Consider the following 27,830-nt stretch of genomic DNA (forward strand, 5'->3'; position numbering starts at 1 on the left):
TAGTCAGTCACTTTATCACAAGAGTGACATTGAAAAAACAGAGTGGTATATGTACAACATGAAATATTATGCAGCCTTAAAAAAGATGGAGACTTTACCTCCTACAAGTTTACATGGATGGACCTGGAACATATTCTGCTTAGCAAAGTATCTCAAGAATGGAAGAAAAAATACCCATTGTACTCAGTCCTGCTATGAAACCAATTTATAGCTTTCATATAACCCAACTATAGCCCAAGAAGAAGGGGAAAGGGGAGAGGGAGTGAAATGGAGGGGGAATGATGGATGGAGGAAGGGTAACTGATGGGAACACACCTATGGTGCATGGGTACATGTGTAATTTTTACAAGGGTACATGTGAAATTTACTAAGTGTTGAGTATAAATGTGTTAACATAATAACTAAGAAAATGAGGTGAAGGCTATGTTAACCAGCTTGATGAAAATATTTCAAATGGTATATAAAACCAGCACATTGTACCTCATAATTGCATTAATATACACAGCTATGATTTAATAAAAAAAGAAAAGAAAAGAAAAGAAAAAAAACAGAGTGAGCCAGCTCCCACAGCGCTGAGTCAAATGACTCTCCTATGGACACAAAAAAAGCTTAATTTCTACCACAGGAATTCTAGTAAGAGTATAATATTAAATATGAAAGATAAAATAGAGAAAACTATCTAGAAGTAACCAAAGGAGGCAATTTTCACAAATTTTGGTAGGGAAAGATTTCCTAAAATAGATTCACAGAAAAATGAATGTGAATCATTTAATATGACAAATTGTATCATATTAAAATGAAGAATATGTGTTAATGAATAGCATCTTAAGAGAATGATAAAAACCATCCATTGAGCGGGAAAAATACATGCAAAAATACCTATTTCTGACAAAAGACCTATATCCAAATCAATTTTCAGAACGCCTTCACACAACTAAGAATAAGGCAACCTAATAGAAGATCAGCAAGAAACTTGAATATGACTTCCATGAAAGATGATACAGAAATCAAGACCATATTTGGAAAGATAATCACCATTGTTATCCAGGGAAATTCAAGAAAACCACAAGTAAATATCATTACTTGTAGAATGAAATGTTTAAAATTAAAAAAACTGACAGGTTGGCAAAGATTCAGAGCAAATGGAACACACATGCACTCCTGATAGTGATGTCAATTTAAACAACCACACTGGAAAATGGTTTGGCAGAATACTGAAGTTGAACATATGCACATCTTATGACCCAGCAACTCCACTCAAATATAAAACTAATAAAAATAGAGCATGTGTGATTCAAACAATAAGAGAAAGGACATTCACAGTAGCAATATTCATAATAGCTCCAAACTGAGCACAATTTCAGTGTCCCTTAATGACAGAATGGATTGATAAATTCTGGCAGATTCAAACAAGGGAATATTTTATTACAATGACAGTGATAATGAACACACATGTAAAACCATGGATGAATCTCACAAATACAATACTGATGAAAGAAGTTAGAAACATAAGAATATTTTTGCAAGATTTCATTTACTTAATGCACAAAAACAGGGCAAACTAATGTGGTATTAAAAATCGAAACAATGGGTTTCTTGGAAGAAGAATGAGATTAGTTATTAAGTAATGATTTTTATGGGAACCAGGAAAGGGTTTTAAAATGTTACATTATATTTTTGGCCCACATGGCGGTTATACATAAAGGTTCACTTTTAAAATAATTAAGTTGTATACTTAGTACTGGCATATATTTCTGCATGGGTATTAGTTTTCAATAAAAATTTTTAAATATATATTATGCAGGCCCAAGGCAATTTAAAAGGAATTATCCAAGAATCTCTAATGAATTCTTTTCTGTCAGAATTTCCTGAGTCTCTAGCCGGGCACAACACTCTCTAGTGTGCCATAGCAGATTTCTTTCTTAATTAAACAGCTGTCATGACTCCTAGCTTCTCTTTCTGTTTAAAAGTAGGTATAGTGGATACAATAATATAAAGATGGTCCCTTATAGAGAAGAAGGAGTAAGCTTAGCAGAAAACACATTGAGGTGAGCATCAGAAGAACTGATATGGTTTCTCTCTGTTTTGTGCCTAATCATCTATTCAGCTCTGTGTTATTTCTACACCTTAAATCTTCCTCTTTAAAATGAAGTGTTATTGATTTAATTATGACTAAAATTCCTTCCAACTCTAACTCTCTGTTTTTACCTCAGGGTTGTTCTGTACATTTTGATGGTGGGAATAAAAGAAGTCAGAGCCACCTGAACTGCAGTTTGCAATCATTCAATTAACCAATCAATCGCTCAATCAGTGGCCATGAAACACCCCCTGTAGACCCAAGATACTGCTGGACTATGTGATGAATTTAAGAGGTTTAAAATGAAGAGAGAATGACTTTGAAGGACTTATAGCAATACTTTATAATAAAAATTAAAAAAAAAAACATGCTGAGAACAAAGAGTAATTATAATATCAATGTGAGGTATTTGATATGTACTGATGGAAGTCAAAAAAGGAAAAATTCTCTCTGGAATGATTTTGCTTAAGCATGGTAGAGGATTTGTGTTTTGACCTGGGCCTTAGGAAATAGATAAAATTAGTGAGATTAGGAAGGCACAATATTTGAGTATCAGCATGAATATAGGCAGAAAATATAACGGACCATACAGGGAAAAATGTTTGTCCAGAGGTCAGTACAGAGGTCAGATTAACTACCTGATGAATTAAGGATAAGGATATTTAGTGAATGGCAACCTATTAACAGGACCCCACATTTTACTTACGACATTGCTGAATTTTATAATTTGGAAACACAATAGCCTTAAAAATGATGGATACAAAATATCATTTAGAAGAAATAAGTTCAAGAGATCTATTTTAAAACATGGTGAATATAGTTAATAAAATAATGCATATTTGAACTTGAAAATTGCTAAGAGAATAGAAAGTCTTCTCATCATAAAAATGTTAAGTATGAGGGTTAATACATATATCAATTAGCTCTATTTAGCCATGCAGATTTTCAAAATGTCATGTTGTACACCATAAATATATACAATTATTTTCATCAATTTAAACAAAGAATTTGCTAGTATTTTAAAAAATTAAAGAGACAAGAAATGAACCAGAGAAATAACAGCACTCTGCACAAAAGCACACATACATCGAAACAGAATTCTAAAAATATTTTCAAGTTGTCCACAGTTAGGCCAACACACACACACACACACACACACACATACAAAAGAGAAACAAAAACAAACAGAACGCAAATAATAAAAAGGCATACATATGCCCTAACCTGGCGTCCTCAAACTTTTTAAACAGGGGGCCAGTTCACTGTCCCTCAGACCGTTGGAGGTCCGGACTATAGTTTAAAAAATAAAACTATGAACAAATTCCTATGCACACTGCACATATCTTATTTTGAAGTAAAAAAACAAAACAAGAACAAATACAATCACACTACCTCATGTGACCCGCAGGCTGTATTTTGAGGACCCCTGCCAGGCCTAACCTATTGATAATTACTTAAATATAATGATTTAAATAAAGCAATTGAACTGCATTGATTAGTAAGGCAGAATAAATAAGCACAAGCCAATTACATCCTGGTATATGAAATTCATTTCAAACATAATGACAAATATAGATTGAAAGGCAAAGGATTGAAAAGATATATCATACAAGCATTAATGCTTTAAAAAGAGCAGCTATACTAATACCAGAAAAAGGAGACAAAAGGAATTACTAAAAATAGGAAGGATATTACATAATGATAAAGGGATTAATTTGCCATGAATATAGCAATCCTAAATGTGTTTGGACAGAACAACATTTTCAGAATACACACAGTACAAACCAATAGAGCAAAATGAGAAAGAAATCCATAATTACAGCATGGGAACTTTAATGCTTCACTTTAGTATTTGATAGAAAATTATAAGAATAGAGAATAATAAAACAGCATCAAGCAACAAGATCTAGTTGAAATTTATGGAACAGTCTGCTCACCAAGAGCAGAATATATATATATTTTTTAAGCTTGCATGAAACATTCTCCAAGATAGACTGATCATGGGTCATAAAACAAACTTTATCAAATTTAAAAGAATTGAAGTCATATTGAGTTTATTTTCTGAATACAATGTGGCAAATAATAGCAGATCAATGAAAGAAAGAAGGAAAATTCCAAAATCTTGGAAATTAACAATGCACTTCTAATAAGTAACATATCAAGTGGGAAATCTCAATGAAAAAATTAAAAAAAAAGCACAGAATGGAATAAAAACAGAAATAATACATAAAAAAAGACAAAGAAAAGAGGAACAAAATCAACCCAAAACAAGCTGAAGGAAAGAAATGGCAAAGATAAAACCAGAGATCAATGAAATTCTAAACAGGAAAATAGGAGATAAATGAATAAAATGAAAATCTCATTCAGATAAAAAGATCAATAAAATTTGTAAGCTACTAGTAAGACAGAGATAAAAATAGAGCAGACGCAAATCACTAATAACAGCAGTGAGGTAGAGAATATTACAACAGATCCATGGATCACTATATAAGATGATACATATTTTGACTTGTTCCACTAAAGTATTTATTTTATTATACATAGGCACCTTATAAAATCATGCTGTATTCCTTTAATGTACACAAACACTATTAAAAATAAAATAATGTAAGAATAATAAGAGAATTTTAGCAACAACTTTACACTCATTAATGCAGTAAGTTGGAAAAAATGAACCACTCCTTAAAAAATACAAACTATCAAAACTCAGGTAAAATTAAATAGATGCACCAAATTGTCCTATAACTATTAAAAAAATAAAATTTTTATATTAAAATCTTCTGGTCAAGAAATCCCCAGGCCCTGACAGCTTTACTGAAAAATTTAACCAACTATTCAAATAAGTAAATAAATAAATAAATAAGTTGTATACAGGTTCTCCAAAAAAGTAGAGGAAGGAATATTTTCTCAATTCATATTGTGAAGCCAGTCTTACTCTGATAATCAAACACAACTAAGACAGCAGGGAATATGAACACTGTGGGTGTAAACAATATCTCTCATAAACTTAGATTTAAAAAATCCACAAAATTTTAGGTAAATATTATACAAAAATGTATAAAAAGGATAATGCACCATAATAAACTGTGGTTTGCTATGTGTATGTGAGACTAGTTCACTATTCAAAGCCCATTAGTGCAATTTACCACTTTAAGAAGCCACAGAGAAAAACTGTTCATGTTAGTTAATGCAGAAAAAGTGTATTCAATGACCATTCATGATAAAAATTCACTTTTATTTACCATTTTCAATCATTTATACAAAAATTAAATACATAGGGATGAATCTGAAATTTACAGTAACTGCATGATAAAAATTATAAAATGCCTATGAAGCAATCAAAGGAGAGCTAAATACTTGGAGACATACCATGTTCATGAATTAGAAGACTCAATATAGTAAAGAAGTCTAGTCAACATAAATTAGCCTACAGGTTTCATGTAATTTCCTTCAAAATCTCATTGAGAATTTTAGTAAACATATATTTGTTCTAAAATTAATAATGAATAATAAGGCATTAAAATAGCCCAAACAAATTTTAAGATGAAGAAACAAATGAGTGAAATTCTTGATGGTAATGCTTACTGCATATACACAGCTGATGTAATCAAGTCACCCCGGAACTTGCAGAAGTGTAGACTCATACATCAGTGGAACAGAATAGAAAACCCAGACATACAAAATGAATATGCCTAATTAGTTTTTTGTAAAGGTGTAAAGTATTTCTATAGAGAAGGGTCTAAACTTTTCAATAGATGGTGTTGGAACAGTTAAAATGGTCTATGAAGTGAGTGTATGATGCCCCATGATCATATCAATGTATACAGTTATGATTTAATAAAAAAAAAATAATAATAAAAAAAATTCCAGAGGCCCCCACTGCCAAAAAGAACATCTTATATAAAGATATTTTATAATATATCTTATTTATATTTATATAAAATTATACAAATTATATTTTTATAGTTTTATTTTTTATGTTAAAAAATTTAGGAGAGAATGCAGGAAAAATTCTTGAGGACCTGGGACTAGGCAGTATTTTTAGATTTGATAAGAGGAAAGACATGAATAAATTGACTTCAGCAAAATTAAAACTTTGCTCTGTGAAAGAACATGTTAAAGGGATTGAAAGACAAACTACAGACAAGGAGAAAATATTTGCAATTTGTGTATCTGATAAAGGCCTAGATATAAAACATGCAAAGAATTTTCCAAACTCAACATTTAAAAACATAAACAAACTAGAACAAAGTCAATGGACATCATAAAAGTAAAAATAAATGTTCTGTTAAATGAAATAAGCTAGGCACAGAAAGAAAAATACCACATTATCTTACTGATCTGTAGAATCTAAAACTGTTGAACTCATAGGAATGAAGGGAATGGAATAGGCAAAAGTCAAAGGATATGAAATTTTAGGAGAAATAAGTTCAAGTGATCTATTGTATAATTTGGTATCTGTAATTAATAACACTGCAATTTCTTGAAAATCACTGAGAATAAAGTGTGCTCCCCACACAAAAAAGGTAAGTATGTGAGACAATGCACTTGATGTAGTCATTCTACATTGTATACATGTTTCAGATAGCTGTACATGATAAAATGTATATTATTATCCTTGTCAATGAAAAAAGTAAACACAAAAAGCAAAGAAATTGGTCAAAAGTCATGCACAGTTTTAACTGAAATAGATATTCATATGGCAAATAAGCACATGCAAACCTATCTGTATCAATACTTGTTAGACAAATACCAATTGAAATCATAATGAGATCTCACTGTGTACTGATACAAATGTCTACAATGAAAAATAGTGTTAACATCGAATGTTTGCAAGGGTGAGAAGGTAAATTTTATAGCCATTCTGGTAAATAGTTTGGCATTTCATTTTAAAACTAAAATGGACATACAAAAAAAAATTCAGCAATTACACTCTCGGGTATTTATTCCAGAAAACTGAAAACTTAAGTTCATGTGGGAACTTGTGCATGAACGTTTATAGTAGCTTTATAAGTAGAATGTTTATAATAGCCCCAAACGAGAAACTACCCAAAGGTCTTTCAAAGCATAAAGGGATAAATAAGCTGTGGTACATCCAAATTTGAATACTACTTAATAAAAAAAAAGGAACACACAATTTATGAAAACTTGGATTTAACTCTGGAAATAATACTTGCTGAACATGGTCAGTCTCAAAATGATGCTAGATAATTTCATTTATGTAAAAATGAAAAACAAAAACAATTACAGAAATGAAAAAAAAAAGCTGGTGGATTAGTGGTTGGCAAAGGTTAAGGATTGAAGTAGATAGGGATGGAAATGAGTATAAGAAGCAACATGAAGGGAGTCTTGTGGTCGTGGTAAAGATGAGTGTCTTGATTATGAAATGCACTACATCAAATTATACTTATACACATATTCCTGAGTGCATGTATAACTGGTGAAATCTGAATGATCTTGGTAGCTCGTACCCATGCTTTTCTATAATTGTCTGATAAGTTAATACTGCAATGTTAAGAGAAAGGTACAGGAGGTTTCTGTACATATTTGTTCATAACCTCTTGTGCATCTATAATTATTTCAAAATAAAAATTTTTAAAGGTTGGAGTATGTGATTTCCTAAACATGTGATTGAATAAATTAAAAATGTACCCCATGAACTAACAACAGCTGTTCCTGATTCAGACCATTTATATGTTAACTTATGGATATTATTTTTTTGGATTTATAGTATTGCTTTGAGTCTCTCATTAACCTTTATCCATACATACATGTATACAAACACACACACACACACACAGAGCCTGATTTTATTGGGTAAAACAAAAAGCCTGACTAATCAGAGTACAGAAAAATTGTCACATTTGTGAGAACATGGGCAGGCAAGGTTACCTGAGGAAGGACCTGGAGACTTGACATCATAATACATAATTTAAAACTTTATGCACTTGGTATTCTTTTCCTTTTGGGCAGCTCTTTTAAGTGGTTTTAAAAAGTATAAGAGATCGGTTCAGAGCAATTCTGTAGTCTTGGCTTTCATTTTAAGGAACCAGTCTGATTCCCCAAGAAGCTTTTCTTTCCTCTTTTCTTTAAAAAGAAACAGATTTATTTCCCCAAGCTTTCACTGACTTGTCAATTTTACAAATGTAGCAAATAATCCATGAAAACCAAACAATTCAGTGTAACACAATTTAAATAAAAAAGGGAAGTAAAAAGTTACATATCAGTTCAATCTGAGTAGACATGACCTCTGTTCTAACAGAACATGAAACTATCAAATGGAAGGCCATTTAGTTGTAAGTGAACAACAGAAACAGAGAAATTTAGATTTTTTTTGACAAATTTTCCTGGAAAACTGGATTTAATATGTAATACTTTGATTGCTACTGTTTTAATATAAGCATTAATTTTTACTTTTACAATTATTTTTATACTATATGTTAAAGTTATGTGCATATGTCTGCATATATTTACATATATATGTTATATATGTATATACTATTATATATACTATTATTTTAGGTCTCAAGTATTTCATTTAAGACCTTTAAAGTTCTAGGCTTGTAAAGACTTGTAAGTTCTAGGCTACCTCTTATATTGACCAATATATTAAATTAACCTCATGTCATTTCATTTTATATTTTAGCCAATAGGTTCTCTAACTTTAGTGTACTATACTCTGGAATTGCCAAAAATTAGCAGCTGTGCCCTACACCCATAGCTTCTGATTTAGTAGAAATAGGATGGATAGGTCTGAGAATTTTCAGTTCTACCAAAGTTTACAGATGATACTGATTCTTCTGGTTTGAGGACTATGCTTCAAAACCAAAGGTACCAAGAGAGATTAAAGATGGCGGCCGAGGAACAGCTTCCCTGCAACTGGGAACAGCGAGTCTGGGGAGACAAGACTCCAGGCATCTCTGGCTGGTGGGATCTGCCTATAATCATTGCTTTGAGGATACAAGGAGCCAGCAAGGGACTTCTGGACCCCAAGTGGAGAACAAAAACAGTGGAAAACTGGCAAGTGGTTGTGTGTGTTCGATTGACCTAATCATGCTGGCAACCGTAAGTACAAGCAGCAGTGAGACTACAAACCAGAAAGGCCTTACCTGTGAACTGTTTTGGTGTTCTTGGACTTGGCACTCAGTTGAACTGCCTTGGGGAGAGCTTGAGCAGGAGCGTAGAGAACTTTGGGCATTGTCTGTGGCCCCAGACTGAGCCACTGAGTTGGGCGCAGGAAGCCTTTGTGAAAGAACTGCCCTGGCAAGCTCTGCCCTCAAGGTCTCAGAGCAAGGATTGGGCAGGTCAAAGTAACCTACTGACTGAGCAGCCTAAAGGCGGGGACTGAGCTGCCTTACAGCCTTAATCCTTAGGGGCAGAGTGAAATGGTTTTGGCACACTAGAGCTTTGGGCTGTTGCTCTGGGTAGAGTGCCATGACATCACAGCACATAGCAACCTCAAACTCCTGGAACTGGTGCCGCCCAGACCTCCATAAGAGCTGTGCAGCGACGCCCGACCGGTGACCCGCACCCACCAGGCCTCCACATTCCCTGACCAGGAACTGCGGGAGCCATGCAAACCTGCATCCTCCCTCCTGTGTCCTCCCAGCTTCCACACTAACCCGTTCATCTGGACAGGGACTCTGGTAGCTGCATGCCCTTTGGAGCCCTCCCTGCCTCTGCGCAGAGCTCCTCTCCTGGCCAGAAATGGCTGAAGCCTTGGGCTCTCTGTGCCAAAGTCACTGGGCGCCTGGCACTCCCAGAACCATGCCACCACCCCCAGCCCTGTTGCTGGATCTGGGTGTGTCACAAACCAGAGCTGCTTCCACAACCAGAACTCCCTAGCTAGAGAAGCCCCAGAGGAACTACACAGGGTCACTCCCTACAAAGATCCAGCAACAATAGAGTAATTCCGCTGTGGTCTAATCTTGGAGAGACACCTCCCCAACTCTGAGGACAGCCAGAGGCAATGGTGAAAAACAATCATGAGGAGAAATCAACAGAAAAACTCTGGCAATATGAATAATCAGAGTAGATCAACTCCCCCAAGGATCAATGGGGCAGAAACAGCACAAGACCCCATGCACAAACAAATAACTGAGATGTCAGAAATTGAATTCAGGATCTGGATAGCAAATAAGATCGAATTAGAATTCCAAAAGTTATCTCAAGAATTCAACAGATTCAAAGACCAAATGACCAAAGATTTCGACACATTGAGACAAGAAGTTGCATTCCTCAAGATCTGAGAAACAAAGTAGAATTCCCTCAGAATGGAGCAAGCAGAAGAAAGGATATCTGACATTGAAGAAAAAGCTTTCGAACGCTCCCAAACCCTCAAAGAAGAAGAGAAATGGAGAGCAAAAACCATCCAGTCTCTCAGAGAGCTCTCGGATAATTTGAAGAAAACCAATATTCATCTTATAGGGATCCCCAAAAGTGACGAAGTGGCTTCACAAGGCACAGAGCCTCTTCTCCATGAGATTATGAAGGAGAACTTTCCAGACATGCCAAGAGATTCCGAAATCCAGATAGCAGACAATTTCAGAACTCCAGCATGACTCAACCCAAATAAGACATCCCCCAGACACATCACAATCAATTTCACTAAACTTAATATGAAGGGGAAAATTCTGAAAGCTGCCAGACGAAAGAAAACCATTACCTACAAGGGGAAGAATATCAGAATAACTGCAGATGTCTCTGCTGAAACCTTTCAAGCTAGAAGAGGATGGTCATCGACTTTTAATCTCCTAAAACAAAATAACTTTCAACCCAGGATCCTGTCCCAGCTAAACTGAGCTTCATTTATGACGGAGAAATTAAATACTTCAACAACATTCACATGTTGAAGAAATTTGCCAAAACTAAACCAGCTTTCCAGGACATTCTTAGACCTATCCTTCATAAAGTGCAGCGTAATTCTCCACCACAAAATTAAACCCACCCAAAAAATTTTTGATCAAATTCCAAGTTCCACAGTCACAAAAAGATTAAAAATGTCCACCGGTCTCTCAAAAGGCTTATCAATACTCTCAAATAATGTGAATGGTTTAAACTGTCCTCTAAAGAGGCATAGGTTGGCGGACTGGATACAAAAACTCAAGCCAGATATCTGCTGCATCCAAGAATCGCATCTTACATTAAAAGACAGATATAGACTCAAGGTGAAGGGATGGTCATCTATATTCCAGGCAAATGGAAAGCGAAGAAAGCAGGCATTGCAATCCTGTTCGCAGACGCAATAGGCTTTAAACCAACCAAAATAATTAAGGATAAGGGTAGACACTTCATATTTGTTAAATGTAATACTCAGTATGATGAGATCTCAATTATTAATATTTATGCACCTAACCACAACGCACCTCAATTTATAACAGAAACTCTAACAGACATGAGCAACTCAACTTCCTCCACTTCCATAGTAGTTGGAGATTTTAACACCCCCTTAGCAGTCCTGGATAGCCTCCAAAAAGAAGCTAAGCAACGAAATTTTAGATTTAAACTCAACTATTCAACATCTGGACTTAACAGACATCTACAGAACATTTCATCCCCCAAAAACTGAATACACATTCGTCTCACCAGACCACGGAACATACTCCAAAATCGACCACATCCTAGGCCACAAATCTAACCTCAGCAAATTTAAAAAAATAGAAATTATTCCTTGCATCTTTTCAGACCATCATGGAACAAAGGTTGAACTAAATAACAACAGGAACCTGCATACCCATACAAAAACATGGAAGCTAAACAACCTTATGCTGAAGGATACATGGGTTATAGACAAGATTAAGAAGGAAATCACATTTTTGGAACAAAACAACAATCAAGACACGAATTACCAGAACTTCTGGGATTCTGCAAAGGTAGTCCTAAGAGGGAAATTTATAGCACTGCAAGCCTTCCTCAAGAAAACGGAAAGAGAGGAAGTCCATAACTTAATGGAACATCTCAAGCAACTGGAGAAAGAAGAACACTTCAACCCCAAACGCAGCAGAAGGACAGAAATAACCAAAATCAGGGCAGGATTAAATTAAATTGAAAACAAAAGAATTATACAACAGATCAATAAATCCAAAAGCTGGTTTTTTGAAAAGATCAATAAAATTGATAAACCTTTGGCCAACCTAACCAGGAAAAAAAGAGTAAAATCTCTAATTTCATCAATCAGAAATGGTAGTGATGAAATAACAACAGACCCCTCAGAAATTCAAAAAATCCTTAACGAATACTACAAGAAATTCTACTCTCACAAATATGAAAATCTGAAAGAAATCGACCAATACCTGGAAGCACGCCACTTACCAAGACTTAGCCAGAATGAAGTGGAAATGTTGAACAGGCCTATATCAAGTTCTGAAATAGCATCAACTATAAAAAATCTCCCTAAAACGAAAAGCCCAGGACCAGATGGCTTTACGTCAGAATTCTACCAAACATTTAAAGAAGAACTAGTACCTATACTACTAAACCTCTTCCAAAATATAGAAAAAGAAGGAATATTACCCAGCACATTCTACGAAGCAAACATCACCTTGATCCCCAAACCAGGAAAAGACCCAACGGAAAAGAAAATTATAGACCGATATCACTAATGAATATAGGTGCTAAAATACTCAATAAGATACTAACAAGCAGAATCCAACAACACATCAAAAAAATTATACACCATGACCAAGTCACATTTATCCCAGGGTCTCAAGGCTGGTTTAATATACGTAAATCTATAAATGTAATTCAACACATAAACAAAAATAAAGACCATATGATTCTTTCAATTGATGCAGAAAAAGCTTTTGATAATATCCAGCATCCCTTCATGATCAGAGCACTTAAGAAAATTGGTATAGGGTGGTGACTGCGGCTCAGTCGGTAGGGCATCGGCCCCATATACCGAGGTGGTGGGTTCAAACTCGGCCCCGGCCAAACTGCAGCCAAAAAAATAGCTGGGCGTTGTGGTGGGCGCCTGTAGTCCCAGCTACTCAGGAGGCTGAGGCAAGAGAATCGCTTAAGCCCAGGAGTTGGAGGTTGTGTGATGCCATGGCACTCTACCGAGGGCCATAAAGTGAGACTCTGTCTCTACAAAAAAAAAAAAAGAAAAGAAAATTGGTATAGAAGGGACATTTCTAAAACTAATAGAGGCCATCTACAGCAAACCCACAGCTAATATCGTATTGAATGGAGTTAAATTGAAATCATTTCCACTTAGATCAGGAACCAGGCAAGGTTGCCCATTGTCTCTATTGCTCTTTAACATTGTAATGGAAGTTTTAGCCCTTGCAATTTTGGAAGAAAAGGCGATGAGGCATATCCACATAGGATCTGAAGAGATCAAACTTTCACTCTTCGCAGATAATATGATCGTATATCTGGCAAACACTAGGGATTCTACTACAAAACTTTTAGAAGTGATCAAGGAATATAGCAATGTCTCAGGCTACAAAATCAACATCCATAAATCTGTAGCCTTTATATATACCAACAATAACCAAGCTGAACAAACAGTCAAGGACTCTATTCCTTTCACAGTTGTGCCAAAGAAGATGAAATATTTGGGAGTATACCTAACAAAGGACGTGAAAGATCTCTACAAAGAGAACTATGAAACTCTAAGAAAAGAAATAGCCGAAGATGTTAACAGATGGAAAAACATACCATGTTCATGGCTGGGAAGAATCAACATTGTTAAAATGTCCATACTGCCCAAAGCAATATATAATTTTAATGCAATTCCTATTAAAGCTCCATTGTCATACTTTAAAGATCTTGAAGAAATAATACTTCGTTTTATATGGAATCAGACTAAACCTCGAATAGCCAAAACATTACTGAGCGATAAAATCAAAGCAGGAGGAATGACGCTACCAGACCTGAGACTGTACTATAAATCCATAGTGATCAAAACAGCATGGTACTGGCACAAAAGCAGAGAAGTAGATGTCTGGAACAGAATAGAGAACCAAGAGATGGATCCAGCTACTTACCGTTATTTGATCTTTCACAAGCCAATTAAAAACATTCAGTGGGGAAAAGATTCCCTATTTAACAAATGGTGCTGGGTGAACTGGCTGGCAACCTGTAGAAGATTGAAACTGGACCCACACCTTTCACCATTAACTAAGATAGACTCACTGGATAAAAGATTTAAACTTAAGACATGAAACTATAAAAATACTTGAAGAAAGTGCAGGGAAAACTCTTAAAGGAGTCGGCCTGGGTGAATATTTTATGAGGACGACTCCCCAGGCAATTGAAGCAGTATCAAAAATATACTACTGGGACCTGATCAAACTAAAAAGCTTCTGCACAGTCAAGAACATAGTGAGTAAAGCAAGCAGACAGCCCTCAGAATGGGAGAATATATTTGCAGGTGATACCTCTGATAAAGGTCTAATAACCAGAATCCACAGAGCACTCAAACATATTAACAAGAAAAGAACACGTGACCCCATTTCAGGGTGGGCAAGGGACTTGAAAAGAAACTTCTTTAAAGAAGACTGATACAAGATCTACAAACACATGAAAAAAAGCTCATCATCCTTAGTCATCAGAGAAATGCAAATCAAAACTACTCTGAGATATCACCTAACCCCAGGAAGAGTAGTCCACATAACAAAATCCCAAAACCAGAAATGTTGGCATAGATGTGGAGAAAAGGGCACACTTCTACACTGCTGGTGGGAATGCCCACTAATATGTTCCTTCTGGAAGGATGTTTGGAGAATACTTAGAGACCTAAAAATAGACCTGCCATTCGATCCCATAATTCCTTTACTAGGTTTATACCCGGAAGACCAAAAGTCACAATATAACATCTGTACCAGAATGTTTATTGCAGCCCAATTCGTAATTGCTAAGTCATGGAAGAAGCCCAAGTGCCATCGACCCACGAATGGACTAGCAAACTGTGGTACATGTATACCATGGAATACTATGCAGCCTTAAACAAAGATGGAGACTTTACCTCTTTCAGGTTTACATGGATGGAACATATTCTTCTTAGCAAAATATCTCATGAATGGAAGAAAAAGTATCCAATGTACTCAGCCCTACTATGAAGCTAAATTATAGCTTTCACATGAAGACTATAACCCAACTATAGCACAAGACTATGGGGAAAGGGCCATGGAAGGGGAAGGGAGGGGAGATGTTTTGGTGGAGGGAGGGTAATGGGTGGGGCCATATCTATGGTGCATCTTAGAATGGGTACAGGCGATTGCACTAATGTACACAGCTATGATTTAACAATAACAAAAAAGGAAAAGAAAAAACAAAGATACCTTCAAAGATGATTTTTTTTCCTCCCATTTAAAAATTAGGTTAGCTTTTCTGGAATGATCAATTATCTTTCCTATATGTTTTTTGTCTATCTTTGGATTACTGTGTTTTATTAGATCATGAAATAATGAAAAAAAAATAGTAATTTCTCCAAAGTCCTCTTATGCATGCACCTTACAACTATCAAAGCATTTCTATTCCACGTTTCACAGCTGAAAAATAATAAACTAATATTTCAAATTGAATTTGTAAAGTCCGTGCCATGAAGCCTATACACTCCAGTTATCAGAAAGCTCCTTAAACCTTCATCCAGATAAATTACTCTTACTTTTCTCACAATTCCTATATGTCACACTAGCTAGATTCTCACTTGTAAAAGAAGAGATTAAAAGCATAATAATAAAATCAGAGACTTGCAATTCTGCAGGTGAGGGATGGAGATAGTAGCACATAATATTTATTGAGTCTCTATTCTATGGCAAATTGTGTACTAGAAAATCTACTGACATTACCTCATCTGTAACTCAACTGATAAACTATGACAGAGATATTTTTAGCAAATTTTACAGAAGTAGACATTGAGATGTAGTCTGGACTGCAAGATGTTTGTTAGGGATGTTTGTTTGTTAACATTTGTGAAAGAAGAGAAAAGGAAACAAGCTAGAGCAGAGGGATACACTGAAAATTAATGTGATCTCAACAGAGTCTTTGCCAAACTGGTCGAGGTAGCCGGGCATCGGGAGTAAGATTTTACTGTGACATTGTTCCATATTGGGCTGAAATGGCTGAAAATTTATGCTTACACCTCATTGGAAATGGGTTTTCCCAGGAAGGGTGTGCCCTCAAACAAGGAGTCTGTATGTAACTGAGGCTGAACAAGAAGCACTTGCCAGCTGAAAGCTGAATATTGACCCCTCCTGCCCCTGTGCTGGGCAGGAAGTCCTTTCCTGAGGAATTTAGGTGTGCATCTTATCTGTCATTGATTTGTATAAGAGACAGTAATTTCCTGAGGAATGATTCAAACTTAGGACTGTCTGTTTCTTTTGACCATATACTCTGTTACTTTACAAAATTATATTTAATGAGTGTATTTCCTTACGGACACTCAGTGAACTGTGTGATAATGCACTGATGGCCTCAGGTACCAGTGAGGAATGTAGCAGAGTTTGCCCCTGCATGAAATGTCTTTAAACCTCACTGCAATTTTGTCACCTGCCATCCTGTAGCTGTACTGTACACATATGATACAGAATCTGTGAAGAGTCAGCACTATTCCTTTCACCCAAGTCGCCTTCGTTCCTCATGCTGATAATGGAAAAAGTTTCTGAACTCATCTTCCTCCTTCATCATTGTCTTACCCAATGTCTAGACTATTTTAATAAAAATACCTTCATGCCAGAGGCAGAGGGATGGGGCCTTGGTGTGTGTCACACTTTATGGGGGCAAGACATAATTGCAAGAGGGACTTTATCTAACAATTGCAATCAGTGTAACCTGGCTTATTGTACCCTCAATGAATCCCCAACAATAAAAAATAAAAAATAAAAAAAAATGCCTTCATGCCACAACTCTGCTCAAATGTTTTAAACAATTCTTCTTCACAGTTAAGGTAAAATCTAAACTTCTTTTTTTATTATTTTATTTCTTTTTTATTAAATCATAAACACATAGATCATGTATACATTAATGCATTTATGGGGTACAATGTCCTTATTTCATATAGAATTAGGAATGCTTACATCACACTGGTTAATATATACCTCATCTCATTTACTTAGTTATTGTGTTAAGACATTTATACTCTATACTAATAAATCCGACATGTACCCTTGCATTATGCACCATTGGTGTGATCCCACCAAATTTCAAGACCCCGTATTATATGACCCTGATATGCTGGCCCTCAAACGTGTTAAGCTAAATTCCACAATGATTTTATAAATGCAGTTGGTTGTGTCTGGAATGCTCTTCCTCCAATTCTCCCTGAACTCCAAGTTTCTGCTCAAAGCCATCTTTTTTAGAGAGGTTTTCACAACCACCCTAGAGAAAAAGAAGAAGAAGATTTTTCTTTCTTGCTCTTTTTGCTACTCAAAATTGTATGCTTGTGTGTACTTATGCATATATGAGTGCGTATGATTTTATTCATAGCACCAGTTTTTCATTTGACAGTTGGTATTCACTTCTATACTCAAAATGTTCATTATCTGTCTCCTCTACTGTAATTTCAGATTCTTACAGATAGAGATTCTAACTGTCATGTTTACCCTTATGCTCTCAGATTCTAAAAGAGTACCTGTTACCCACGAGGTGATTGTTAAATATTTGGCAAATAAATTGAATGAAAAAAGTGTGGTAGTAAAAATATAATACACACACGATATGCATACACATATACATAAACACACACACAAAAGTCGGAAAACTGATTTGTGCTCAAATTCAAGTTTTACAACCTAGCAGTTTTGATAAATTATGTGAAAATATAAGTTCTGTTGTGTTTTTCATCTCAATAGGAGTTAATGCATTCACATTTGATAGGTAAATAAAATAACGTATAAAGAAAATGCTATGAAAAGGATACATAGGTATATATACTCATTAGTTGAATTTGATTGTCAATCCTCGTAATAGTGGGTAAATTAGCAAATTCTTTTTTCCTCAAAAAATAAACCATAATGCACTGATGATTAAAAGATAACGAAATGCAATTCTTTTTATCTTTTAAGTTTGAGTGGTATTTGCAGTTACTGCTCTGCAGCATATCCAACATACTCTGGTACATACTTCCATTTTGTCTTTGATTAAATGTGTCTATGAAATTATTCTCAGGCTTGATGTGGGCAAAGGAGGCACACAATCTTTGTTCTCTACCAAGCTCCTTCTGTGCTGGTGTACACTAATACATCCCAAAATTTATTTCTTTCTAGAAGTATTCTTTCTTGTCCTTCCTAAAAAGATTGTCACCATTCACCTGACCCTACCTACCTTGTCAGGATACTTTTCCATTCAGCACTTTCCTTCCTTAAATGTGCTGCCCAGATGGATCTTTTTGGAATATCAACCACTATCACACTTATGGATTGTGCCCTATTGTTAAATATTAAATTTTATTGTTTAATATGGTTTTCTACATACTTCATATGCATAGATTTTTTTTTTTTTTGAGACAGAATCTCACTTTGTCACCCCAGGTAGAGTACCATGGTGTCATAGCTTACAGTAACCTCAAACTCTTGGACTCAAGCGATCTTCTTGCCTCAGCATCCCTAGCAGCTAGGACTACAGGTGCCTGCCACAACACTCGGTTAATTTTTACAGACAGGGTCTAGCTCTTGCTCAGTCTGGTCTCAAACTTCTGAGCTTAGGCCTTCCAGAGTTTTAGGATTACAGGCATGAACCACCACCATGCCAGGCCATATGCATAGATTCTAAAGAAAGTGGAGTCCCTGAGGACAAGGACTAGGTTACTCACTTCTTTTCTGTATTCCAAAACTATCACTACTCAGCAAAGATAAGTAGATGCTTTGTATAACTACATAGATGCTATCCTGTTTTTTTTCAGTCCAGCAGTTTCTAATCCCCACATTTCCAAATATAGGGTCTTTCAGATTTCATAAGGTCAATACTTCAAGAGTTAGACTGTAGAAAGCAGAGTTTCAAGACCCCAAACAGTGATTAAGCTGTAATTATATTGTCAGGATTTAGGAGTTTGTCTTGGTCTACCCTCAGCACAAAACAGTTAATGGTCTGCAATTGATATAATCCTTTTCTAATCTAGCCCTCCAAGTCCCTGAAACTTATTTTATTCATAGACCATTTCCACTTTGCAAAATTGGTCAGAGTTTTGCAGAAACAGAACATAGGAATTGCCTCTGTCCACTCCCCATTGTGATAACTTGAGACTTGCTAAATCGGGACAAAGATCACAGATGCTCAAAGATCTAATGTAAGGAAATTAAGAAAAGTGTTAAAATAGACTTTGGACAAAATTGTTCAGCTGATTAGAAAACAGCGATTTTCAGTAGTTTTGAACGTCATGTCCTTACTCCTTAGTCTTATTTTTTGCACACTTTCCCCAACTTTCACTACTCCTGCCATGTCCAGCTGCTCACTTCACACCCAAAGAATTAGCACTGTAATCCCTCCTGATCCTACTTGCCAATAAAATGCTATTGCTTAGGATTCATTCTCTGAGGAGCATGTTAAGATCCTGTAGCTGATATATATCTATGTATAAAAATCCATGATAAAAATTACAGTGGGTGGGAAGTTGACAGCAAAACATATTGAGATTTCTAATCAGAACACACTGGATTTTGTCTCTCAGCTCTAATGAGCTGTGTGACCTTCAGCAAGGTTCTGAGTGAATTAAAGCTTCAGTCGGTGCATCTTAGAATGGGTACAGGCGAAACTTACTAAACGCAGAATACAAATGTCTCCATACAATAACTAAGAAAATGCCATGAAGGCTACATTGAACAGTTTGATGAGATTATTTCAGATTGTATATGAAACCAGCACATTGTACCCCTTGATTGCACTAATGTACATAGCTATGATTTAACAATAAAAATAAATAAATAAATAAAAATTAAAAAATAAAAATCAAACACCGTTAAAAAAAAAAAAAGCTTCAGTTGACTCAAAGGCATAGAGGTATAAAGGAACATGTTTCATGGGCTTGTGTACAGTGCCCAGCACAGACGACTCTTGCAAATACTAAATGTATAGTTAGCATGATGAACATCAAATTTAATATCATTCCCAGATAAATACAAGCCTTTAAACAAGGACCTTCCACATTTTAGCTCAAAGAAGCCTATAATGCACCAAAAGTCATTTTGTGTTTTTTTTTTTTGGTAGCGAGGACCTTGGAATTTCCCCAAATACAATAAATATATAGGTACCCTACCAAATGTGAAAAGAAATAGTTTAATCATCAGGCTTCTTTTTCAACATCTTTCAATGTAGAAGAACAAGGACGAGGAGTCATCTCCCGAGAATCTTAATTTTCTGCCTCTGATCACCAAACAAAAGCACTAGTATGATTTGCCTTTGAAAGTTTAAATGTATGACTCTAGCAATCCCCACAAAACTCCCCTGAACTCTGAACGAACTAGGAGCCAGCATTTCTGTTTTTATTACTTTGATTTTTGTTATTTTAAGCTGAAGAAACATACTTAACCTTTCAAATACCGATATAACAAAGAGTACATGTGATTGGTGTTTCAGTCTTTGTCACAGACTGCAAAAGTTTAGTAAAGTCAATTTCTATCAAGTTATTCATTTCTCAAATATCCTCATTTTTCCCATGCTTGCCCTACAACTATACAGGGAAGTTATAAGATTAAAATAAAGTGTGAATTGTAATAATTTTGCAAAGTAAAACCACTGTACAGTTTTAGGAATAATTATTTCCATCACGCATACTACAGCCAGAAACCAAATTTGCACATCAACACTTCATTATTGGAAACGTTGGTACAAAAGCTTTTTTATAAAGATTGTAATTTGTGTTCTCCTGGTTTTTGCACATTCTGTGACTGTCATCTTTATAGCACTTGCTTTTATCATCAAGGAAAAGGCTGTGACATCTGAATAATTGCTCAGCTTAATGTCCTTTGGGGTATTTGTTTTCAGTGATATTTATGATGCTAATCTGAAAGGAAAAGCTAATTATCCAGGCTGAGAGAGGGGCCTGATGAACATCCACATAGGAAAGCCAAAGGACCACATTTGTACCTAGGGAAGCAGGTCCTGGGGATACCAGAGAGCAAGTGTCAGCCATTCTAGAACAAACAGGGTTAACTTTGTATTGAAATCATTCCTTGAATGTTCTCAAATTAACTAGCTTTTTCAGAGTCACTTACAGCTCTCCTGAGTGAAACCAAATCAGAGCTTATTGATCTCCAGGGATTCTTAGACATGCAACAAAAGTGGTCACGTGATCATCAATGGTACACTTCCTAAGGTGCTCTCTCATACTACCTCCTAGAAGCACTAAGGAAAGCAAGTTGGTCTCATTCTTCAGAAGAGTATCTGAAATGTTGAAATGTTCAGCTACTAAGTTTCTCTCTCTCTCTCTTTCAACTTTTAATTTTCTCCCAAGTATCTGAGAATAGACTTATATTTAACTGGTAAGATAAATGTGATTTCTTAAACCATGGAAATGCAACCATATCATACTAAACATTTCTTTAAAAAAAAAGAGAAACCACTAAGCAATACAGCAGAACAGGTACAAAGAAGATAAGCTAATAGTACAGCTCTTAAGGTAATAGTTGCCACTACAAGATGCTTAGACTTTCAAGTAAAATATATGAAAATGTCACAAAAAATGCATTGCATTATGTCATAAGAATATGTTTTGTTTTTAAGCATGAATTTATAAACATTAGCTCTATAAGATATCTTTTTCACTTTAAGAAAACTCCAGATACAGTAGACATGAAAATCCAAATTTATAAAATACTTAAAATATGAAAATGACTTGCTTTAGAGAAGATTCTTATGTTAGCAAAAGATTTTACTAGTACACTACTTAAGTAGTTTAAAAATAAATAATTGACTGGAATAACATGAGCTATTAAAAGCCAGTTCAAATTTAAGGTCAGTGGAAAAAAAGATGAAGTATAACTTGATTTAGAGAATTAGATTTATAAAAATTTCATCTGCGTGCAACTTCTTGGTAATGTTAATTTGTACAAAGTGAGTCAGGGCAATGGAATTGTGAGATGATTTCCCTGCTTCCTGAACCAAGAGAGCTGACATATCCTTACCATGTCGCGATCTTAGGGAGGAAGTTAACCCAGCTTATCTGTTAGGTTCTGCCTAAGAAGTTGTGTGTGATCAGATAAAAATAAAACATAATTAACTGTGTGAATTTTGGTAGCCAACTTCAGTCTAAATGAGGCATAGCTTTTTGCCTTAGTAATTTTTCTTGTTTGTAGGAGTTGTGAAACTCTATGCATCATGATGATATAGCAGGGACAGGTTGAAGGAGATTGATGGTATAAAATAAGTTTGATTCAACAATAGAAGTAGTGGCTTGTTCTAATTCTGGAAGGTGAAAAGGATCCTATTTTGATTATCTATTCCTGCATAAAAATTAACTCCAAAACCTGGGGATTAAACAATTTCATTTTATTTGCCATTAATTCTCTGGGTCTGAAATCCAGCAAGACTCAACTGGGAGATTTTTCTGTTGCACAGGTATCTTATGAGGTGATAGATGACAACTAGTGTTGGCACATGTAAGATTGTTGTGCCTTGACAGGGGCAACTGAATGCTTGGTTCTTATTTTTGTCAATGTGACTCTCTACATATGGTTAGCTTGGACTTCTTTACTGGATTTACAAGATTAAACAGTTCAAAAGTGTAAAGACAGAAGCTACCTAAGTCTTAAGACTCAACTTCAGAAGTTACACAGAATTATTTCTACTATACTCAATATGAACCCAGATCTTAGGAGACGGCGGAGGAGTAAGAATGCTTTGCAAATAACATATAAGATCAGATGCATTTTGGTAGCCAACACAATCTACCACCAGACCCCAGTGATTTCTTTAAAGAATCACATGCATTATTTTTTTCTTATAATTCTCAGTGTGACCCTTGACAAGCAGCCATATTTTGTACTATGTATCCTCAGGAAAAAGGCAGAAGTTAACAGATAAAATTGGCACTCACCTGGCAAAACTGTTCCAGGTCAATTTTGTTACCCACCAACACCAGGGGAATTTCGTAGGTGTGGCGGGCCTGAAAAATGAGCTTTTTAAACTTGGCAGCCTCCTGAAATGATTGGCGGTCAGTGACGGACTAACAGATGATGAAGCCCTCGCCACCTCGCATGTACTGCTCCCGCATGGCTGTGAATTCTGCCTGTAGGAAAAATTCAAAATTTCTTATGGGCTTCGGATAAAAGAATCAATGAGAGGTGTAAATATATTATTAAGAAATCTGAATGTTTTTAACTATTATGAAGTTGATATTTAATCATAGAAGATTTCATTTAAGAAATTTTAAATAGCAAATTTTACTCAGAGTCTTAGGATTTATATACACATGCTGCATTTTTGATATTTTTAGTGACCGATTTTGAGAAAATAAATCTAAATTTGTATACTTTAAAAATTAAATTTATTTGAACCTAAGCTATTCTTTATAGTATATATTTTAGATGTGGTTTTTCATTCCATATCCCCTAAGATTAGTTTTTTTCCCTCTAGAAACTGATAAAGAAAAAAATGTACAATCTAAAGAAGTTGGTTTCACTTTACAAATGAGAGTAAGTTTATGGAGCGAATCTGCCGGAAGTCCTCCGAGGGACCTGGGGGCACAAACTAATTTTCTACCAAAAAACATGAAAACTAACTAGAGCTAGATGTTGAGTATCTTTGTGAATGAAGTTATTAGCATAGATAATTCCAGATTCAGCTATAAGTTTGGCTATTAGATTTATTTCACAAAGATGTACAAACAGAAGAATCTGGATTGTTTGAGTGAAAGGTCAATTTCTGTATTCTTTGACTCTTTCACCTTTCCTCCCTGCAGAGGAGGGCAGCATTGCATTCCAGATGGTGCCAGTGCCCACCTGGGAGATTAGACATTGTGGTATCAGCGTTTCACGTTGCATCCCACATGAATCCAACTTCTTAGTGAATGAAAATTTAGTATTTTGTTGTGAATTTCAATCTGGAAAGTTCTTTTAAGTCTAAAATGGCTGTTTTCATTCACTCCTATTTTTAATCTACTTTTAAAATTGCAAGGGCTAAGTAGATCCAAGCAATGGAAAATATAAAACATAACCTTGGCTATACAACAAGCCATATTAAATAGTACAAGAACAAAAGCACATATGTGACTTTAATAGTCTATGCTGTAAGTATTGACCAACAGAAACTTCAGGTGGGCTTCAGGTGTATTTGAAGAATTGGATAAGATATGTTTTCACCTAGCAAAATGTTTACAAGAACTCATAAGATGCTCTACTTATAGGCAAAAATCTACCTAACGAGTACAATGAACACTATCAAGCATTACAAAAGTGACTTATGTAAACAAAAATATTTGTACTCCTCTAATACTTTGAAATTTTTAAAGAAGTGTTAATTTGGTTTAGCATATCTTGAAAGATGGGAGCATTTATACAGATTCAGAAATTTTGGAAAACTGAAGTGCTCAAAAGTCCAGAGGGAGTGATAAAGCTAATTAGGTCCTGAGTTTGCAGACGAAGCTCTTAAAAATATTTGAATAAATACAGAATAAATGCAAACATTATCACTGGGTTCTGCCAATCACTTCAAAGTTGCCAGAAGTGGATCACAGAGAGAAGAGGAGGTTTGTCCAAGGACAGACAGCCACCTAAAATAATTCAAAAAATTCAAATCCTTGACTCTTACTACATCAATTTACTTAGCATTAAATTTTACTTTAACTCAATCCTAAATTTCTTCATGTAGGTGAAATATACTAACACAGGAGAAAATAACATTCTACTGGAATTCCACTTCATCTCCAAGATAAGATAAGATTATGTTATAAAATAACTGAGGTCCCTCACAGTTCTGACATCCTCTGATTTTGAAACACTGCATTTTAGGCAAAAACCCATAGTTCATCAGGATCAACTAGAGAATTATGGGCTGAAAATGCTAACTCGTGTTTTCCATACTTATTACATTTGTCAAATACAAATAATAGAATCATCTTAAAATATATTTGATCTTGAGGAAAATATCAATAAATTTGTTAAATCAGTTGTAAACATTAAAACTGTAATGAAAATATAAACCAAATTGGAAAAGATCTATTTTATAATTTAATGTTCACTCTATTCTCCAGTTGTTATTTTCAGGTTTAAAATTCTTTATTTTCACTTGTCTAGTGTTACTGAAAGCTAACAAATACACAGAGAAAATATTCGAATTATATAGAAGTATATGCTAGAGAATATAAATAGAAGTATATTAACTTTTCTTTTCACCCCAAACTTTTAGTTTTTCTTCTCAAATCCAGCACAGCTAAAAGTTTATCATTAGAAAAATGTCTATGTACATATTCATTCCACCTTTATACATCTTTCTTTACTCAACTAGAACACAATATATACAATTTTTATTTTACATTTAATTAAATTTTAATAGCCCTAATATACATTGGAGACCATCTCATATTTGTATATGTATATGTATATGTATATTTGTATATTTGTATATGAGATGGTCATATACATTCTTTTTCATAGAGACATCATAATTCCTTTCATAGAGACATCTTATTCTTTTCATTCTTTTTCATAGAGACATCATAATTCCTTTTATGCGTGTACCGTAATTTATTTAAATACTCATCTATGGATAGGCATTTAGATGGCCTCTTCTTATTACTATTACAAATAATGCTGCAATATGTATTCTTTTTTTTATTGTTGGGGATTCATTGAGGGTACAATAGCCAGGTTACACTGATTGTAATTGTTAGGTAAAGTCCCTCTTGCAATCATGTCCTGCCCCCATAAAGTGTGACACACACCAAGGCCCCACCCTCCTCCTTCCCTCCCCCTTTCTGCTTTTCCTCTCCCCGCCCCATAACCTTAATTGTCATTAATTGTCCTCATATCAAAAATGAGTACATAGGATTCATGCTTCTCCATTCTTGTGATGCTTTACTAAGAATAATGTCTTCCACTTGCATCCAGGTTAATACGAAGGATGTAAAGTCTCCATTTTTTTTAATGGCTGAATAGTATTCCATGGTATACATATACTACAGCTTGTTAATCCATTCCTGGGTTGGTGGGCATTTAGGCTGTTTCCACATTTTGGCGATTGTAAACTGAGCTGCAGTAAATAGTCTAGTACAAGTGTCCTTATGATAAAAGGATTTTTTTCTTTCTGGATAGATGCCCAGTAATGGGATTGCAGGATCAAATGGGAGGTCTAGCTTGAGTGCTTTGAGGTTTCTCCATACTTCCTTCCAGAAAGGTTGTACTAGTTTGCAGTCCCACCAGCAGTGTAAAAGTATTCCCTTCTCTCCACATCCACGCCAGCATCTGCAGTTTTGAGATTTTGTGATGTGGGCCATTCTCACTGGGGTTAGATGATATCTCAGGGTTGTTTTGATTTGCATTTCTCTAATATATATAGATGATGAACATTTTTTCATATGTTTTTTAGCTATTCATCTGTCATCTTTAGAGAAGGTTCTATTCATGTCTCTTGCCCATTGATATATGGGATTGTTGGCTTTTTTCATGTGGATTAATTTGAGTTCTCTATAGATTCTAGTTATCAAGCTTTTGTCTGATTGAAAATATGCAAATATCCTTTCCCATTGTGTAGGTTGTCTCTTTGCTTTGGTTATTGTCTCCTTAGCTGTACAGAAGCTTTTCAGTTTAATGAAGTCCCATTTGTTTATTTTTGTTGTTGTTGCAATTGCCATAGCAGTCTTCTTCATGAAGTCTTTCCCCAGGTTAATATCTTCCTGTGTTTTTCCTATGCTTTCTTGGAGGATTTTTGTTTCATGCCTTAAATTTAAGTCCTTTATCCATCTTGAGTCAATTTTTGTGAGTGGGGAAAGGTGTGGGTCCAGGTTCAGTCTTTTACATGTAGACATCCAGTTCTCCCAACACCATTTATTGAATAGGGATTCTTTCCCCCAAGGTATGTTCTTGTTTGGTTTATCAAAGATTAGGTGGTTGTAAGATGTTAGTTTCATTTCTTGGTTTTCAATTCGATTCCAAGTGTCTATGTCTCTGTTTTTGTGCCAGTGCCATGCTGTCTTGAGCACTATGGCTTTGTAGTTCAGACTAAGATCTGGTATGCTGATGCCCCCAGTTTTATTTTTATTACTAAGAAATGCCTTAGCTATACGGGTTTTTTTCCGGTTCCATACAAAATGCAGAATCATTTTCTCCAAATCTTGAAAGTACAATGTTGGTATTTTGATAGGAGTGGCATTGAATAGGTAGATTGCTTTAGGAAGTATAGACATTTTAACAATGTTGATTCTTCCCATCCATGAGCATGGTATATTCTTCCATTTGTTAATATCCTCTGCTATTTCCTGTCTGAGGATTTCATAGTTTTCTTTATAGAGGTCCTTCACCTCCTTCGTTAGGTATATTCCTAGGTATTTTATTTTCTTTGAAACTATGGTGAAGGGAGTTGTGTCCTTAATTAGCTTCTCATCTTGACTGTTATTGGTGTATACAAAGGCTACTGACGTGTGGATATTGATTTTATATCCTGAAACATTACTGTATTTTTGGATGACTTCTAGGAGTCTTGTGGTTGAGTCTTTGGGGTTCTCTAAGTATAAGTTCATGTCATCAGCAAAGAAGGAGAGTTTGACCTCCTCTGCTCCCATTTGGATTCCCTTATTTCCTTGTCTTGCCTAATTGTATTGGCTAGAACTTCCAGCACTACGTTGAATAGTAAAGGTGACAGAGGACAACCTTGTCTGGTT

The 27,830-nt window shown here is 35.2% G+C and overlaps 1 protein-coding gene across 1 annotated transcript in view; it reads right to left on the reverse strand.

The window, feature by feature from the left end:
• RIT2 (Ras like without CAAX 2) overlaps nucleotides 1–27,830 on the reverse strand; it is a 552,485-nt gene that overhangs the window by 270,145 nt on the left and 254,510 nt on the right. The window contains 1 exon segment of the mRNA XM_053571558.1: nucleotides 23,052–23,243. Within this exon segment, the coding sequence (XP_053427533.1) occupies nucleotides 23,052–23,243 (192 nt within the window).

The sequence above is a fragment of the Nycticebus coucang genome, chromosome 19, assembly GCF_027406575.1.
Source record: "Nycticebus coucang isolate mNycCou1 chromosome 19, mNycCou1.pri, whole genome shotgun sequence".
Classification (NCBI taxonomy): Eukaryota; Metazoa; Chordata; class Mammalia; order Primates; family Lorisidae; genus Nycticebus; species Nycticebus coucang.